At 39.7% G+C, this 17101-nt stretch overlaps 1 protein-coding gene across 3 annotated transcripts; it reads left to right on the forward strand.

Moving 5' to 3' along the window:
* The first annotated feature begins 12730 nt into the window (after positions 1 to 12730).
* On the forward strand, positions 12731 to 16354 carry arf1 (ADP-ribosylation factor 1). Of its 3 annotated transcripts, none has more exons than XM_085388632.1 (5): positions 12731 to 12868; positions 14262 to 14455; positions 14544 to 14654; positions 14774 to 14898; positions 14994 to 16354. In XM_085388632.1, exons 2-5 carry the CDS (start codon positions 14311 to 14313, stop codon positions 15150 to 15152), a joined length of 540 nt encoding a protein of 179 aa, XP_085244758.1. In that variant the 5' UTR covers positions 12731 to 12868; positions 14262 to 14310; the 3' UTR covers positions 15153 to 16354. The 3 variants fall into 3 exon arrangements, with proteins under 3 accessions (XP_085244758.1, XP_085244759.1, XP_085244760.1); XM_085388633.1 differs by having other exon boundaries at positions 12840 to 12931; XM_085388634.1 differs by lacking the exon at positions 12731 to 12868 and adding an exon at positions 13268 to 13439.
* Positions 16355 to 17101: the final 747 nt, after the last annotated feature.

Consider the following 17101-nt stretch of genomic DNA (forward strand, 5'->3'; position numbering starts at 1 on the left):
CAGCCAGTTTCTGTTTTCCTCATTCTGCATCTGTTTGATCTTTATTCCAACACAAGAATCACAAATGCTCAGCTATAAGTCGGGATTATTACTCCTTATTGTGATACGCTCAATTTGATCTTTGATCTGTCTTGAAATATATTTAAAGGTAGATTTAAATCTTAGAAACTTAGCAAATCAGAATTTGAACCTGAAATGTTCTGGGGCAAAGCTTGTCGCTTTAAAGAATGATTCTCAAAGCTGTTCTTTGTAGGCCGTACACAGCAGAGGTGACAGACCAAAATTGAGCTACAGAGAAGAGTGAAGTGTGTGGGCGCTTCATTATGTAACTGACTTTGAAGCCGGTCTTTTGATGTCTGGGTGTTCTTCTCTCTGGATTCAGATCACTCCCTTGGATTCACGCATTTAACATAGCAGCGTGTGCGGATGTAGAACAGACGTTAAACTATTTTATATGTATGGATATTAGAAACATTTGTGGTGTACTGCTACAGGGCCTGACAGCCAATGAATGAATTTAAGACACACATCATAAGTCTCGTCTTGATATCACAGACTATTGAAATGTATATTAAGTAATGTATTCATATGCCCTGGAGGTGATAATGGCTCTCACTTCTGTTTTCTAAATAAATAAACCCTGACAGCACTCACACCTCACCCAACACCTCACCCACTAAATTCTAAATAAAGATTTAACGTGTTGCGTATCACACAATAGCAGTCACTTTTTGCCACTTTTGGATAAACGTTCGAATCACGAGAAGAGAAAAATCATCTTTTACAGAAAAAAATGTGTTTTTGTTCCCATGCTGAAACATCCTAACATCAACACCCGAAGGGGAATGCGTGTCACCTGCATTCGATGAGGATGATGGCTTATCTGAGAGATTTCTAAAGAGGGCAGCCTTCACGAGAAGAGATGTGACAGCTGTAAAGCAGCCTCATCCCCTTTTGAAGTGCCTGTTTGTATTGTTGAAGCTCACAAAGGAATTTTGTCACCTCTGTTCTTACAAGAGAACATTAGTCAAGCTGGGCTGATAACATTGGGGGGGGGATATGGGGAGACTAATGCACTACAGGCATGTGTATGCGATACCAACCCTGATCACTTTTGCCTCATCAGTGCTTGTCGAAGAAGCCACATGTGTTTAGATCTGCTTTTGTAAGATGAGTTGGTAATTGAGTGCTGAGCATCTAGGTTAACAAGGGGTCCAGATCAGCGTGAGCTGGAGGCCCACACAATCACTCATTAGTCCACCTTTCACCTCTTTGCAGCTCAAAGCAGTTCAGCAGGTAGGATGAGCGTCTCCAGCTGCAGGCTCAATCTTTCTCACTGGCATTCATTTCTTTCTGGGGAATCATATTTTAAGATCTACAGCAGCATAGAAATCATTGCAGCATCATGGTTTTCAGTTATTGTCACTTTAAAGTCTGAAAGCTGTGATTTTAGTTAGTTGGTAAGTTAGTTGCTGCTTTCAGAGCATGCAAACTGTGAGAGTTGGTTCCTGCTTGTGTCGGGGTTTCAAACACGTGCCTTGAAAGTCTTTGAAATGAATGCAGACTTTCAGGATAGACTGTCATTTCTTGCAATGGTGGAAAAATAAAACCAGCTTACTTCCTGGTTCCAAGTAACACTGAGTATAATAATATCTGAATGTAAATCATGCCAAAAATGTTATTTCTGTTTCTTATTTGACTTCCTTTCCTTTTTTTGGGTGCATTTAATCATCAGTTTATCCTCCAGATAAATACTCACATTGGAGGGGTTTGAGATTTGCTCAGTGCAGTTTGAAGCAAAAATGGATAAAAGGTTCAGATTTTTCTGCATTATTGTGGACATGTCCTGGGTAAGTGAGATTGGGTATATCAATTACGAGGTGACCAGCAGGGGAGATGAGAGGGGTTATCATTAGCAGGGACTGGCGCTGGCCCCTGGTAGTTCCAGTAATTACCTCACAAAGGGTGGTGCTTGCCTTCCCACTGCTTTTCCCACACTGCACTGCAGGCTCAGAATTCCTGTCGGCCCCAGACCTGCAATCTCCTCAGTTTTAGACAGCAAATTACTGACAAGTCCCATTCTTCACAGCACTGTAATTGCTTTTTAGTGCTGTTTTTATTGAGGTAGCCACAACCCCCTTACCCTTCCCTCAATAAAGCAAAGTCAGGGAGGGGGCGAAGGGTTAATATAGATGACATTAGTCCCTAATTGGAAGGTCCCGAACCTCAGGAAAGTTTCATACAACTCATGTCTTCTTCTTCATTTGTTAAAGATCTCTTCACATTTCTTGAGTGCACATATTTGTGTGTCTGTACCAAATCTATTTTGTAGCAATTAACACAAGCTTTTTAAAATGTTTGTGACTTCCACATTGGTTACAAACTCTGTAATAATGCTTCTTTGAGTGTTTGCTCCACAGAAGTGATATTATTAAGGTTCTTCACATCTCATACAAAGCAAGAAGCTGAGCATCTTGGCTATTCTAGGACTTAAATCACTTTGTGTTGTCTTTCCCACCCCTGCGCATTACTCTCTCAATCTATTACTTTGTGGAAATCATTAGTCTCCATGTCAATACAAGCTCCAAGCAGAGAAAACATCTCATTATGGGACTTAAAGAGATCCGTAGCATTCTTGGCTCTGTCAAGCTGTTCTTCCTTTCTTCAGTATAGTTACTTTCCTTTCACTGAGAGGACAAATTCTCAACGTTCCAATGCCGGACAACCAAACAGTTACCATTTGAAATGAGAAAAAGAGAAAGAATGGAAAATGGCTGAGGGATTAGAGGATCTAAACAGGATAAAGGGATAGGAGATTCTTGGTGTGATCCAGTTTAGTTTGAAAGATGGAGGGTCTTAACAAGGATTTGAGACTTTAGAATTCATTGTGCCATTATTTCCATCCTGTGCAGTTTCAGCTAAATTGTTTGCCATTTTTTGGCCTTTACAAGTCTCTAGTTCTTCTACCGACATCTTTACATCTTAACATCTTAACATCTTTACAAATGCAAGTGTACACACAATATTTAACATTACTTGGTAGAATGTGTTGTTTTTGTCTTGTGCATTTTATAATAACATGCATTTGAGGGGAAAAAATGTCTAATGTCATTATCACTCAACTTGCAACCCTCTCAGATGTTGATACGGCCAAAAATTGTGCAATAGCCATCAAATATAATCATGAAGACATGATTATATAGACTGTACATGCCAAAACATGACCAGCTTTTATCCTATTTTCTGTAAATCAAACATGAATGCATCTTGGTTTGGCAGGGCAGTAAAGTGCCCTAGGGCAACAACCTCCAATTGACTCGGGCAGCAACCTGCGCCCTCGTGTGACCATCTCCCTGTCAGTCTGAGCATGCTGACACCCCTGACCCTGTCAAGAGTGTCAAATTGCTTGTCAGCGCCCTTCAGTAAAGCACAATGACAAGCCCTCTAATGTATTACCACACGAGTGCCAGCCAGAAATGAGAGGCTGTACCTCTACCTGCAGCCTCAAGGCAGACAGGTGCGCCGTCAAGCAGCACACACACCAAGCATACACACACGAGGAAGCCCTTTCTATCAACAAAAAAAAGTGACCAGACAAATGGTACGCTGGTAAGAGTCTCGATGCATGAGGAAGCATCAGTTGTCAAAAATATTAATTATGTTCCGCATGATTTCATTAATTGTAATGCCCATGCTTGAAGACTGTGTTAGAAATGCATCCAAGATCATTACTCATGCAGTTAAAGATGCTCTTTGGGGGGGCTTACAAAACTCTTGTCAGTAGCAATCAAAACATGCTGCCTGGACCACCTTGGTAGCATGTTAGGCCAAAGGGCCACTCATAATCAACTTGTCAAAGTCACAGATAGCTGAATGTCGGAGAACTGCAAATAATACCAGATCAACATGACAAGTAAAAAAAAAAATAAAAAATTAATTTCCAAATTTGGAAACTGCCTCGGTTCTGATGCCACAGATTTTGGTTGTTGCTGGTTGTCCTTCAGGCCCTGCTAGAACATGCTGTGCATTCCAACCAATTATCTACCCTGAGGTGCAACAGGTTCACACTCTAATCTTTGATGCCTCCTCACATGGGATATAGCTGGATTTAAACAGGGAACAAGGGTGGGACAACCCTTAAAAACTTGTATACATAGCAAACATGAATCAACTTCAAACCAACCCACTGAGGGAAACAAAAAAGTCTTTCAAAGAAATACTTTTATCCTCACTATTGTTTCATCTTGCAATGGCTCGTCATAGCCCATGTGGATGCTTAAGGTGAGTTTCAAAGAGAGCAGAAGAGGCAGCTTCAGATATTACATCCATCAAACTGCCCTTTGGCTTCACTGAAGGTGATGAAATGTGTGGTTCGAGGTAGGTCATCAGAAGGCGCTTAGAATTCGAAAAATGGACCATGGTAACCTCACGTCTGACCAAGTCATCCTTAACCAGGAAATCCAGTTCCCTGGCATGGACGTTGTGTTCTATGTGTACTCTTACACCTTGCCAGTATACCCACATACTCGAGCCAGCAATTTCCATTCTTATTACATCACCCTTACCACGCCAGAGGATTCATGTCCTTTCCGAGGAAGTGCGTCTTTAAAGAGCTTGTCTCAGCCATCTGTCACGGATGTCACCATCTCCCATCAACACCACTGGCTCCCACATATCCTGCACTAGTGGTAACTGAATGAATGAAAGGGTCACACTGGAAGTAAAACTAAAAGAATATTTTAAAAATAAAAGACCAAACTACAAATACTTTCTGACATCAAGAAGGAAGAATTCTGCACTGGGCAAGTCGTTTTATGGGAAAAAGATTTGATGTTTCCAAACCTGAGCTTTGATGCATTTCAGTCAAGCCACCTCATTACCTTTGTTTCCAGAAACTGTGCCGTGAAATACTCAAACAACCTTAAAGTAGTATTGACTCAATATTGAATCGAACATTTACGTACATGCCCGGGGCGGAGTGCAAAATTTTATGTAAATCCCCTTAACGACCTTTTCAGGCCGCCGACAATCGCCATACAAAGGTGACTGGCAGGCGACACTGGTGCACATTTATCCTTTTGCCCCGGCCTGTCTCTCTCTGTGGCGCCCCCTACTGTGATAGGTGTGGGGTAAGGTGCCCAGTCGTACTTGCTGCCAATGGAAGAGGCCAGCATGGACCCTCTCATGGCAACGATGCAGGTCGTTGTAATAATGTTCGGTTTGTTTCCTGCTTCACACCCCCGTAATCCAGTACATGAGACGCAGAGGGAGGTATCCCATGCCTGTCCATCCGAGTTCCAACACTGCTTAGCCAAACCAACTCCTTTGTACGACTCACACAGCAGTCTATTGGTTGCCTCCGAGCCATTTCATAATGTGCGACTATTATCACAATTATTAAGATTAATGGAACCCCACAACACAAAACCCCAAGTCCAAAATAAGTTAGTTAACGCAATGCGAAGGCTCGTGAGATTACAAATAAAACATCTCTTGTGCATAGAAATGTATGCATGCTCACACCCATTCTTTTTTTCTGCCTGTTTCATACACACATACACACACACACACACTAGATCAGTGTTCCCAAGCCCCTTACTGAGCGTTTTTATCCTTGCTAGGCCTCGTCTCAGAGGGGAGCCAGGCCCCTACTGAGATTTTTACCCACTTCCTTGTGCAAAGCCTGTTTTGCACAAGGCAGCCATCTTCCATTCACTAACAGCAGACGAGCTCTGCTTTCTGTCTCATCAGCTTAAAATTACTTTGATTTGGAAATGACTGACTCAGGCGGAGATGGCCATAATGCTTCATAGGTGAAGACGTAGTCCATATTCCCATCACAGAAGTAAACATGAAGCATATTATCCTTCCAGACAGAGGCCATTTCTTGGAGTCCTACTGTATCTATCCCGTCTGAAGCCGTGGCCCCCCAGGAGGGCATAAGTCTTCTAGGGACACATTTAACATGAATAAAGAGGGGATTTTGGGGGGGCTATTTAAAAAAGAAGAAAAAAGAGTGCACATGTGTGTATGTGTGTGCGCAAGTTTGTGCATGTGTTGGAGAAAGCTGTTAAGCGTGATGATGCCATGAAAATTTGTTTGCGTTTGCGTGTTTGTGTGTGTGCTTTCGGGGAGGGGGTGTAACATATAAACCCCCTACTGTCCTATTTCTAGTCGTCTGTCCGCACATCACAGCTGTCAGTATCCAGTGAGATATGAAGACGAAAAGGAATACAGAGAAGAGCCCTTCAGTTGGATATTACCGCTGGCTTTCCCCGGGGAGTATGTTGGATTTAGCGTTTGCCTCTGGGATCTTTACTGTACTTTCGACTCCCTACATGGTACGTTGTAAATGCATATTATGATCAATCCAATAAATTCTGCTGCTTTTACTTAATATCCTCATTCAATAAAAGATAACACTGTATTATTATGATCCTTAAGTTTACAGATTATCTAGCTTTATTTCTGCCTATTTGTCTGCAGATGTTCACAGACAATATTGTTTTCAGCCCAAAGCTATAATTTTCCAGCGAAAGGGATTATCTCCAATTCCAGATATATGACTTGGCTAAATCCTGTGGGACAATATCTAGTTATAAAATATGAATTTGACAAGTTGCATTGTAACTTTTTGTGCTAATCTCAGTTGTCACATCTCAACAGCAGCACCTGCGCTGTGGTTGTATGTAAAAAGTAAAACTGGGACTTGATTTTGTTTTGGGTTTTTCTTTAGTTCTATGGAGTACATTTGAAATAAAGAAAGCTTTAATGCTACTTTTTTTTTACTTCCACTCCAAACTTCTAGCAAACTTTTTGTGGGATGAGATGTGACATTTTTATAGTGAAAAAGTAGAGAATATTTGACAGATGAAGCTGACAAACTCACTGCACGAATAAAGCCTTATTCTCTACTCTCTTTTCTTTTTTCACTCTCTGTTTTTCTTTGATTTAGGTATTGTGGTTTATCTTGGTCCAGATGGGACCAGTAAACGTAAATGGAAAGCCATTCAGATGGCTGCTTAATAATACAATTATATAATACAATAATACAATATTTTTCGTTCTCTTTCTTGTTTCTTTTTCATATCTTACTCTGTTGTTTGCCTTCTAAGTCATCCGGGTACAACAGTTCGCAACAAGTCTGCCTCAAAGTAAACATATCAAAAAGTAGTAAAAGTTCTGTTGCCGGAATTTAAGGAGGCAGTTGCTCAGATTATGGACAGATCTGCACAAATTATCTTCAGTGAAGGTTTTAATGTTGAGACTTTTGTGGATGTGTGAAGATTGTGGAGATTTAGCGATGGGTCACCATGAGGAAACTACTGTTGCAATTAATCACCTCCAGCCAGTGTTCATTTTCAGGGTGATTTATACAATAGTACAAGAAATCATAGAAATATAAGTCAGGATATGATAAAGGACAAGTATTTAGGTATGGATATTTCTCACTATCTGAGAAAAAAAAAACTTTGATGCACAACATGAAACTCTTTGAAATGAAATTCTTTATTCGTGCAAAGTTTTAAATAAAATGTTTCTTTTCCACAAGTGAAACCCATCAGCGGTGATGTCTGGAAGTGTAAAATTTTAAAGTGAATCTCTAAATCATCCTGATGATTTATCCTGAACAATTATTTAGCAGCAAAGTAAAGTAGTGCAAAAACACTGAGTCATTGTTTTGTTGCTGTGGAAAATGCAGAGAATAAAAATATACCGTACAGTGCAGACGTCTTGAGTCACCTTTCATTTCTTTATATTTTGATATGAAAACACGAGATAGGTGCAGCGAATCTTGGAAACACCTGCAAACACGCAAAGTGAAAGTCGATATTTAGTGTGACCCCCTTTATTCTTCAACACAACATGAACTCTCTTGTCCAAGCTTTCTTGTGATTTTTTTTATATAAAAGAAATCTCCAGGCTTTTGAAGGACATTCAAAGCTCTTCTTTGGATGCTGGCTGCCTTTTGTTCTGTCCTCTGTCAAGATGATCCCACACTGATTAAATAACGTTGGAGTCCAGGCACTGGGGAGGCCAATCCATGACTGATAGTGTTCCACTGTGTGTTTTTCTATCCAGCTGTGCTTTTACTGCACTGGCAGTGTGTTTGGGATCATTGTCATCCTGAAAAATGAAGACGTTGCCAATCTTATACTTTCCACATGGTATTTCATGCTGGATCAAAATCTGATAGTATTTTCCAGCATTAGTAATTCCTTCAAAGGATCCCCATTACCACTGGGTAAAATGCAGCCCCAAACCATAACAGAGCCTCCACCGTGTTTTCAGATGAATGTAGACACTCACTGTTGTACTCTCTGCTGACCTTCTCAATATTGACAAGCATTTGATTATGTATGCAGGCATTTGAAATCTGGATTCTTCGCCCCATAAGACCTGTTGCCAATTGTTTTTAGTCCAGTTAGTGTGTAATTTGCAATACCTCAGCCTTTTATTCCTTATCTTATTTCTTGACAGCCAACTTTCAGCTGAGATCGTTCCTGCTGAGGCTTCAGTAAACTGCAGATGGATGAACTAAAGTGCCAGATGCATCTCTCAGGTCATGTGTCAGGACTTTTTTTTCTCCTGTTCCTTCCTTTTCCTGACTTGCATACACTTTTCATCTTCTATAGAGAGCGTTTTGGGTCTGCTATCCCTTATTTTACTCTCGACTTGTCCACTTTCCTCCTTTAAGGCCACACTGCACACCACGCCAAGTTTTTTGGATAATAACTCTTGGAGAATCACTTGGTTGGTGAAGAAACTCTGTTTTATGCATGTCAGTCTCCATTATTTTTTTTCAGAGACTCATCTAAGGAAATGGGAAGCAATAATTTGTTTTTGTGACAGGCTGCTAGTAGCTAAACGACGAAAGATGCCATTTAAAATTTAAATTCTCTGGTAGGTGTAGATACTGCTTGATCGCTTGAGTTAGGTGTCTTTTGTATGCCTGAATGAATCATAGGTTAGTGTTAAGTGGTTCAATAAACAAAGGGGAAAAAACTGTTCATCTGAAAATGGTGAAGTACAAGGGCTGGATAAAAAAAAGGAGTGAAAAAGCAGCCCATGTCCAAAGAAAAAGTTTGAAAGTCCTTTGGAAAGATTAACGAACTATTTCTCAAGCCCACTATTACTTTTTACCAAAAGAAACTGCAGTAGATTTCAGTAAGGGCTCTGTATAATAACAGTGCAATGCTGGCAACGCTAGCTGACAGTATTTGATTGTATTTTAACGAGAAAATTTGCAACAGTTTAAGCTTGTCTTGGGATTACAAAAAGGAGCTCTCTGTTATGGCATTAGATATCAATATTTTAATTGCACTCACTTCAGATGTTCATAATGACAGTACAGTGGGGAGAATGAAATGCTTTGTTATGCTTTCTAATCTTGTTAGTACTACACAAACGTGGACAAACCTCTAATTTACTCTACTAACTACAGGTAATAACAGACTGTACAGTGTTCATTCTTCGACAGAAAGACACATCCACAATGTGAGCACAGATGTTGTGGATACAAATGAGCATAGCAACTGTTATGATGTACACCACGTATTCTTTTGCCTTTAAAATGTTCTAAAAGTAAGAATGCCCGTTTACTCATCAGATTTATATCATTCATTTTCCTGCTTTTTTCCACGCCTTGTGTTATGAATTGAATTGGTCTTTTTCATTTTAGAAAAGCACAGATTACATCATCTTTACATATCTAAGAAAAGCGTGTCATTCAAAGCATGACAGTCATGCAAACTGGCACATGTCAGGATTTGTTTTTGAAAAACAGAAACTCTTGGCCTTTTTTTGTCACTTAGCAGCGTGTTTGCTTTGACAGAAACAGTTTGCAGTATACACTCTGCCAATATGCTCCCCCTCCCTGACTGTCTCAACAAAGTTCTCTGTGTGCTCTCTATCTCTAAAAGCAAACAAACAGAAACATAGTGGGGTCTTTGCTTCTTTCTAATAACTATATATAATAAAATGTATTTATTTTTCGTTTGTTTTGGATGGCAGCGTTGATTTTAAATGTCCGACAGCTTTCCGAAAAATGTAGGCCAAACTAAAAAGACAGTAACACTTTGCAGAAACTTTTAACTGCTGCTATGAAACACCTTCCACACCTTTAAAGAAGGACAACTGTTGCTTTGAAAATATGCTGAAAGCGATCTCTATGGCATTCTGCGGGGCAAAACCACAAATTACGGTGGCAGAGTGAATGGCATTATGAGACTTCAGTGTGTGGTCCTTCACTAGTCTCCCCTCCTGCTGTTCTCTCCTGGCCTTCTCCCCTCCTGCTGCCCCCTCTGCTGGGGTTAGCAGGCATAGTTGACCCTGGTTAAAATTCAACTGTCCCGGTAATAATATGGTTAGTTTTTCCCTTATTGGCTTGGTCATGGAACAAAAGGAAGTGGAAACTGCAAAATTAAAAAGGAAAGAAAAGAAAAGAAAAGAAAAGAAAAGAAAAGAAAAGAAAAGAAAAAGAAACTCAAATGAATCTGAATCAAAAAATTATGATAGACTATAGAAAATGATGCATGCTGCGGCAAGCTTTGGGTATAAACGCACATGTTTAAAATAATTAAAAAGGAAAAGTGAAGCAAAATTGCTCAGGCCTTAAATATAATTATGTGTGTCCTGGGTTTATACTGTGAGTACTCTGGATGCATTTACAGTTTTTAAATCCAGCAGTGAATCATTTACTTACATCGGGAGATAGTGGTTTTATCGTTAATCCTAAATTGCACCTCTTCTTTCTTACATCTTTACCTTGGTTTTTGTCCTCTTCAATTACAGTGTGTGGCATCCACTGGAAGCAATAGCAATAATAATAGTAATAATAGTAATAATAATGATAATTGGTATACAGACTGTTGGCAGTCGCTTTTAACCAAGTTCCATGTCTGAGCCTCCAGCAATCCACCCCCAGCATGAGTCAACTTTGGTGTGTGTGATTAATTTATCAGTATACCCCCCTTAAGGATAAACTAGTCACCATAATTAACTGCTGAATAAAGTGAAGCTCGTGGCTGCCACCATATTTTCAACAGAAAATCGTTTCCTGAGGTCATATCTAAACTGGGACGGTGGGTTGGCTTCAGATAGTCTTCATCAGACTTCTTTTTGCAGTCAGAAGAGCTGCCCACTGCTGGCCATCAGAGGTAACACAGGTCTAAGGCACTTTTGCATTGGCTTTGTTTTTCAGATGTGGAACCGAAGTCTATTAAAAATAGATACAGCCAGTGATTTTCAAAATATTTTTTTCTTTACTGATAATTAATTTACCACTGGAATGCACTACGAGTCAAAATTACTTGTTTTAATCAGTGCTTACAGTATAGACTGTATATAGAAGCTAGATGTAGGCACTGTGATGTCTGTTTTGAAGTTTCCAGTTGAGCATCTTGTCCAGCGCTGACATGGATTTTAAAAACTTTCCCAATATTCACAAGTGAAAAGGTGGATCAGATTTTCTCGTTTAATCTTAACTTAAAAGATGGAAACTTCAAAATGAATTATATATAACTTGCTCATAGAAGTAGGAAAGTCCAGTGGTCAGGTCTCTGCAGGACAAATTAGCTGTATTAATGGTGGCCATCGCAACAGATTCTGCCAAAGAGAAGCTGAAATGAGCTCATAAGACAGGGCTCTGACTTTTTTCCTTTCATATCTTATCAGTCAAGAAGAATATTATAAAGCTGAATGATTAACCACAAGTAACTTGTGGACTCAGATACATGAAGTGTTTCAGGTTTTGATTAGTGCGGTTGGAAAGGAGGTGAACCTCGAGCAACTAATAAGCTACTCCTGGGAACTTTAGCAGTTAGTGGGTCTTCAGCAGGGATAGGAATTTAAAAAAAAAATTATGCCACTTGGGAACCGCTTCCAAGTTTTTCAAAGCATTGGAACTGTGTCTGAACTTATCAATTCTTTTATCAATCCCTGTAGCTGCTGGCAATGCACATTAATTTCAGATCAGCAATGTCATACATGCGTGTCTAGTGTTGCCATAAAAAAGAGTCATTGCAGGGAAGACAAATGATTACAAAGCATTGCTTCATGAAGACAGATGATAGCCGTGTTAGTTGTAATGTCTGTAACATAATTATTTCAAGCGGGGTGGAAACAACAGCAACATACGCAACATGGGATTCACTTCAAGGAGTGTCATGTATTTGATGTGCACCACAAGTGCTATCGCTACAGTTTCCCAACCGAGCAGCTCATCAATGCAGATGTGTAACAAAAATTTTATTTAACTAAGAAAGCCTGAAAGAAAATGAATGCCATACTAGTCTGCCTTTATTTACTCGATTTTAGATGTTAACTGAGAGATTGATGTTACATCTAGAAATAGGCAGTAGTCTGTTTGGGATTTAAAATAAATTTAAAAAAAATCAGTTTTGATGACACTGAAAATCTGTTTATGTATAAAGGTGGATCAAGGATCAATAAGGGCTGGGCTGGTGAGCAGATGCAATGATTGCACTGGTATAAAAAAAACTTTATAAATTCCTATTCCTAGTTTTCAGGGAAATTTAAGATTCAATTTCAGTAGTAAATTAAAGTCAACAGGTCATAGACACAGCATGCTTATCGTGCATTTGTACTTGCCAGTACAAGGTAAAGCTATTTTTACTCTAAATAGTGCCATAACTAAAAAAAAAAAAAAAAAAAAACTAAACTAAAAAAAAAACTAACTAAAAGTGGAGGCTGTCATGTGTGCGTGTGTTTCTCCCCGCAACCACAGGGGGAGACACTTCTCCCGGCACGGTGAACGCAGGAGTTTTGCAGGAACCTCTGACGTGTCAGACTGTCGCCATTTTCCTAAGGAAGGAAACGCCTAGAGTGAACAAAACATTTCAACTGAGTAAGTGCAAGAGAGACTTTTTGTTAAAGAAAAAAGAAAAGGTAGCTTTTACAATATCTGAAGGTAAATGTACAAAACCCCATGTGTTGTCAAGCAAAATCGGCTTTAGTGTGTGCGATTCCGATCACCATAGTCAGAAAAATCTGACTTGCACCTTGTTAGCGGAATTATCTGAATCGACGAGTCTGTCCTTCCTTTCTGTGTGCGTGGGAGGTTTTTTTGTACTCTCTCGCACATGATTTCATATTCAGTGTAACTGGGAAACACATAAATAGAAATGCAATTGTTGTTTTTATTTCTCAAGTTGGTACTCTTAAAATCTGAGCGGGTCGGACGACTATTAGCGTTGCACCGTAACAAGCTAGCATCACCGTTTGTTTACCTGCTCTGAAAGTTTTTGCTCAGAGCTAAATATTGAAAATGCTCCAGTTAGCCGCGTAAAATATTCGGTTCCAAACTGCATAAACTGAAAAGACAAATACTGGTACAGGGTGACAGCTAGCGAGTTTCCTTATAATTTCATTTAGTAGCTTTCAGGAGTCACGGAGCGTTTAACGTCCCTTTTATCGAGGTTGGTGCTACCACGAGTTTCTGCCTTTAAGTAGAATTCAGAAGCTCATATATTGCATATAGTATACATCACACTGATTAATGCGAGTGCGATAACAGAAAACTGCTTAAAGATAATTGTGTTTAGCACAACAGTAGCATCATACTGATTTCTGAGGATATTTAAAAATGTCCTAAAAGTGTCTAACAGCCTTTACAGTTGCACTCCCATGCTGCCCACGTGACTCAATAACAGCAAAATTTCAAACATTCACCTTTAATATTTTGACACAAGCAAATGTAGCTGTCTGTAAGATGATTTGATCACGCCGTAAGACCCATCTCACTGATTAGATGAGGCTAACAAAACTTTAGTCATGGACATAGACTTTATTTAATCCCACACAGAGGAAATTCACTTGTTACAATAGTATAAGGGACAGGAAGAAAAAGCAAGTTAGAGATATATATTAGAAAAATAAAAATTGAAAATAAAATAGTGTACAAAAAATACCAAATTGCTATATGCAGAAAAATGCACCACTGTTTTTTTTATATGTACATTAAGTGCAGTGGGAGTAATAATAATAGTAATACATATGTATTTTTTAAAACTGTATTTAAGTTGCACACAATATTTTTTGTTTAATGTATGGCGATATTGAAGTTTGTTCTAGCCTGGATGGTGTGATCAACACATACTCAGACCTTCAGTTTACTGTCACAGCAATCAGAGGCAGTGTGTCCGTCATTTGGGAGGTTGGAACACGGTTTGGTGTTTTCTTATGTTTACCAGCAGCACGTCTCTGTATTGGAGCTGAACAACTCCTCTCTTTCTTCACAGGTTTTCTTTTTGTTTTTTTGGCCTTTTTGGGTTCCTGTCACCAGCCGCCATGGGGAATATGTTTGCAGGACTGTTTAAAATGTTCGGGAAGAAGGAGATGAGGATACTCATGGTGGGTCTGGATGCTGCTGGAAAGACAACGATTTTGTACAAGCTTAAACTCGGAGAGATTGTGACTACCATCCCTACAATAGGTAATACAAAAACTGTTTTACATGACACAGGAAGGAAGCCTAAAGACTCGGTTTGTTTTTAATGTGAATATTTGTTTCATATCTACAGGTTTTAATGTGGAAACGGTAGAATACAAGAACATCAGTTTCACTGTATGGGATGTCGGCGGTCAAGACAAAATTCGACCGCTGTGGCGTCATTACTTTCAAAACACTCAGGGTAGGTTTTTTCCTCATCGCCTGATATTTGATGGCTCATGTTAGGACTGCTATTTGAACATGTCTTCTGGTTTGTATTTAGAAGATTTACACCCATTTATTTGATTGCACTTGCTCCAGGTCTTATCTTTGTCGTGGACAGCAATGATAGAGAGCGATGTGGAGAAGCTCGTGAAGAGCTCCTGAGAATGTTGGCAGAGGATGAGCTGCGTGACGCCGTGCTGCTAGTGTTTGCCAACAAACAAGTAAGTCATCAAGTCTTTTATATAAGCAGGTGTACATCATAAACACTTTTCACCTTTCCTTTGTCTAATGATTTCTCACCTTCTTTTTTTTATAGGACCTCCCAAATGCTATGAATGCAGCAGAACTCACAGACAAGCTCAATCTTCATTCCCTGCGCAACCGACAGTGGTACATCCAGGCGACCTGTGCCACCACCGGAGATGGCCTCTATGAAGGGCTGGACTGGTTGTCTAATCAACTCAAGAACCATTAATGATTACGGCATTTTAAAATCCAATCTCCTCCACCCCAATCTCTGACCTTGCTCTTTACTTTTAAGATCTTGCTAAACTGAGTTATGTTGTACTGGAAGCTGTTATTACCACAAACATGCAGGCCAGTGGTGGGGGTGGGCTATTCTTGTAAAGCAGCTTTATTTTTATTTTTTTCACATTTTATGTAAGTGTAAATAAAGTTGGTAATGGGGCAGCTTGTTGCACGCTTTAAAATCCTACTGTGGTGATTTGTCTTTCTGGCTGTTGGGCAGCCATGTGTGCATTGAATAGAAAAACAAAGGCAGGGACTTTACCAGCAGATAAAGGTTACACGTACTGTAAGGACTGATTTTAATTTTTTATTAGAAACAATAAAGAATCATACACTGATTATGCACTACTTGCAACTACTACTGGTAATTTTTATCAGTAACTAGAAGTACCAGCGCCTCAAAATAAGTATAAACACTGGCATTGACTATATGTACTGACATTGCCCCCCCACCTCCGTCACGCACAATCTGTGAACACCTACCAGCCTTTGTTGTTTTAAACTAAGAAATGTTGCATTGACCTCACATCTACCTGCTTTGGGGTAACAGGGAGGAGCCAGCCTCTTGAGCCTGCATTGAATTCTTGTATTTTAGAGTCTCAGGTTGAATATGTGCTGCCTTTGCAATGTACTTGTTAGCAAAACTGCATGATGTAGTCTGTTTGTCTTTAAGGGCATGCATTATTATCTACTGGGTGTTTACATCATACAGCTGCAAAGGAACTCTTAGCCCACTAATTACTATAGCCATACACTGTTAATTTGTTGTAAGGAGTGGCTTAGCATCCTCACTAAGGGCTCTATTAACGTTTGCCTTTTATTGAACTCAAACCTGGGAATTTGCATTGTGCAGCTATGACATTAGTGCCAATGTTTTCCTTTGCAGCACGTTGGGTTTTCTTTCGTAAACTGGCCGTCCATAAATGCCTTTTTTTTTTTTTTTAATATGAGACACATCACTTCCCCCCCTCCCCCCAAAACTTATTTGTAAAGGGTGTGGCTGTTTTAACTGATTGCATCATTTGATTTTTAGCTGCCTAAAATGTAATGTTATTCTCTTCTGGTTGTCTGTGTTCTTATGTAAAGCTTGATACTGCAATTGATTTTCATTTTGTTTCACACCATGTAATAAAATCTAAGTTTATGCTGCTTTTTGTAGGCTGTCCCTTGACATCAACTATTACAGAATTAAATGAAGTTTTAGACTATTTAGACAAAAGGATTAGGCATCACCTTGGCATTTTTCTGCTCAGCGAATCAATCTAAAACAGAATATGAGAACACGTATGTGCAGCAATTAATTGGCAATTGATTTTAGTTGCAGCATTAATAGAATTACTATTACAAAGGCCCCAAACTTGTGTCTGTGACTTCTTAAGGCTATCACCCCTTGACCTAGGAAGAAATATGTTGCCCCAAGGTGATGAAACCACCCAGTGCTTAGGTTAAAGCAGTTATGTGAAGAGCACACCCTGTTTCACATTGTGTAAGGGTGGCAATCTAGGACCACATTCTTGCAGGTTGATTAGGCTGCTACGGTTAATGCAGCCAAGCCTGTAAAACATGGCAGGAGAGTATGGTAGCGGTGGAAGAGGAGGTAGTTTGAGTCTTGGGTCCCTCATAGGGTGGCTTTGTCTAGCCTTCTCTCCTGCTGCTTCATCAGCTTGGTTTGTGTGTGGCGGTCTAACGGTACTCGGCCATATAAAAAAAAAAAAAAAGGGCCAGCCTAGTTTTTTGCACTCTTCTTTATGAATGCCTTGCTCTTTTTTTAGTGTACCCCCCCAGGTGCCAGTCCACAGAATACCCTCTTTCAGACCAATTCAAGGCAAATGCAAACACTACTCTATTATGACCAGTAAAGAGCATTCCAATGGTATCGCACCAGTCGGAGCTGAA

Source organism: Rhamphochromis longiceps, linkage group LG18 (assembly GCF_057381845.1).
Source record: "Rhamphochromis longiceps isolate RC_006_pf linkage group LG18, R_longiceps_female_GT1.1, whole genome shotgun sequence".
Taxonomy (NCBI): Eukaryota; Metazoa; Chordata; class Actinopteri; order Cichliformes; family Cichlidae; genus Rhamphochromis; species Rhamphochromis longiceps.

Bases quoted from the DNA above. Each gene is read 5' to 3' on its own strand.
- arf1 (XM_085388632.1), top strand. From the start codon at position 14,311: ATGGGGAATATGTTTGCAGGACTGTTTAAAATGTTCGGGAAGAAGGAG. The intron at 14,655-14,773 runs GTAGGTTTTTTC...CACTTGCTCCAG, and splicing joins TTACTTTCAAAACACTCAGG to GTCTTATCTTTGTCGTGGAC. The intron at 14,899-14,993 runs GTAAGTCATCAA...TTTTTTTTATAG, and splicing joins TAGTGTTTGCCAACAAACAA to GACCTCCCAAATGCTATGAA.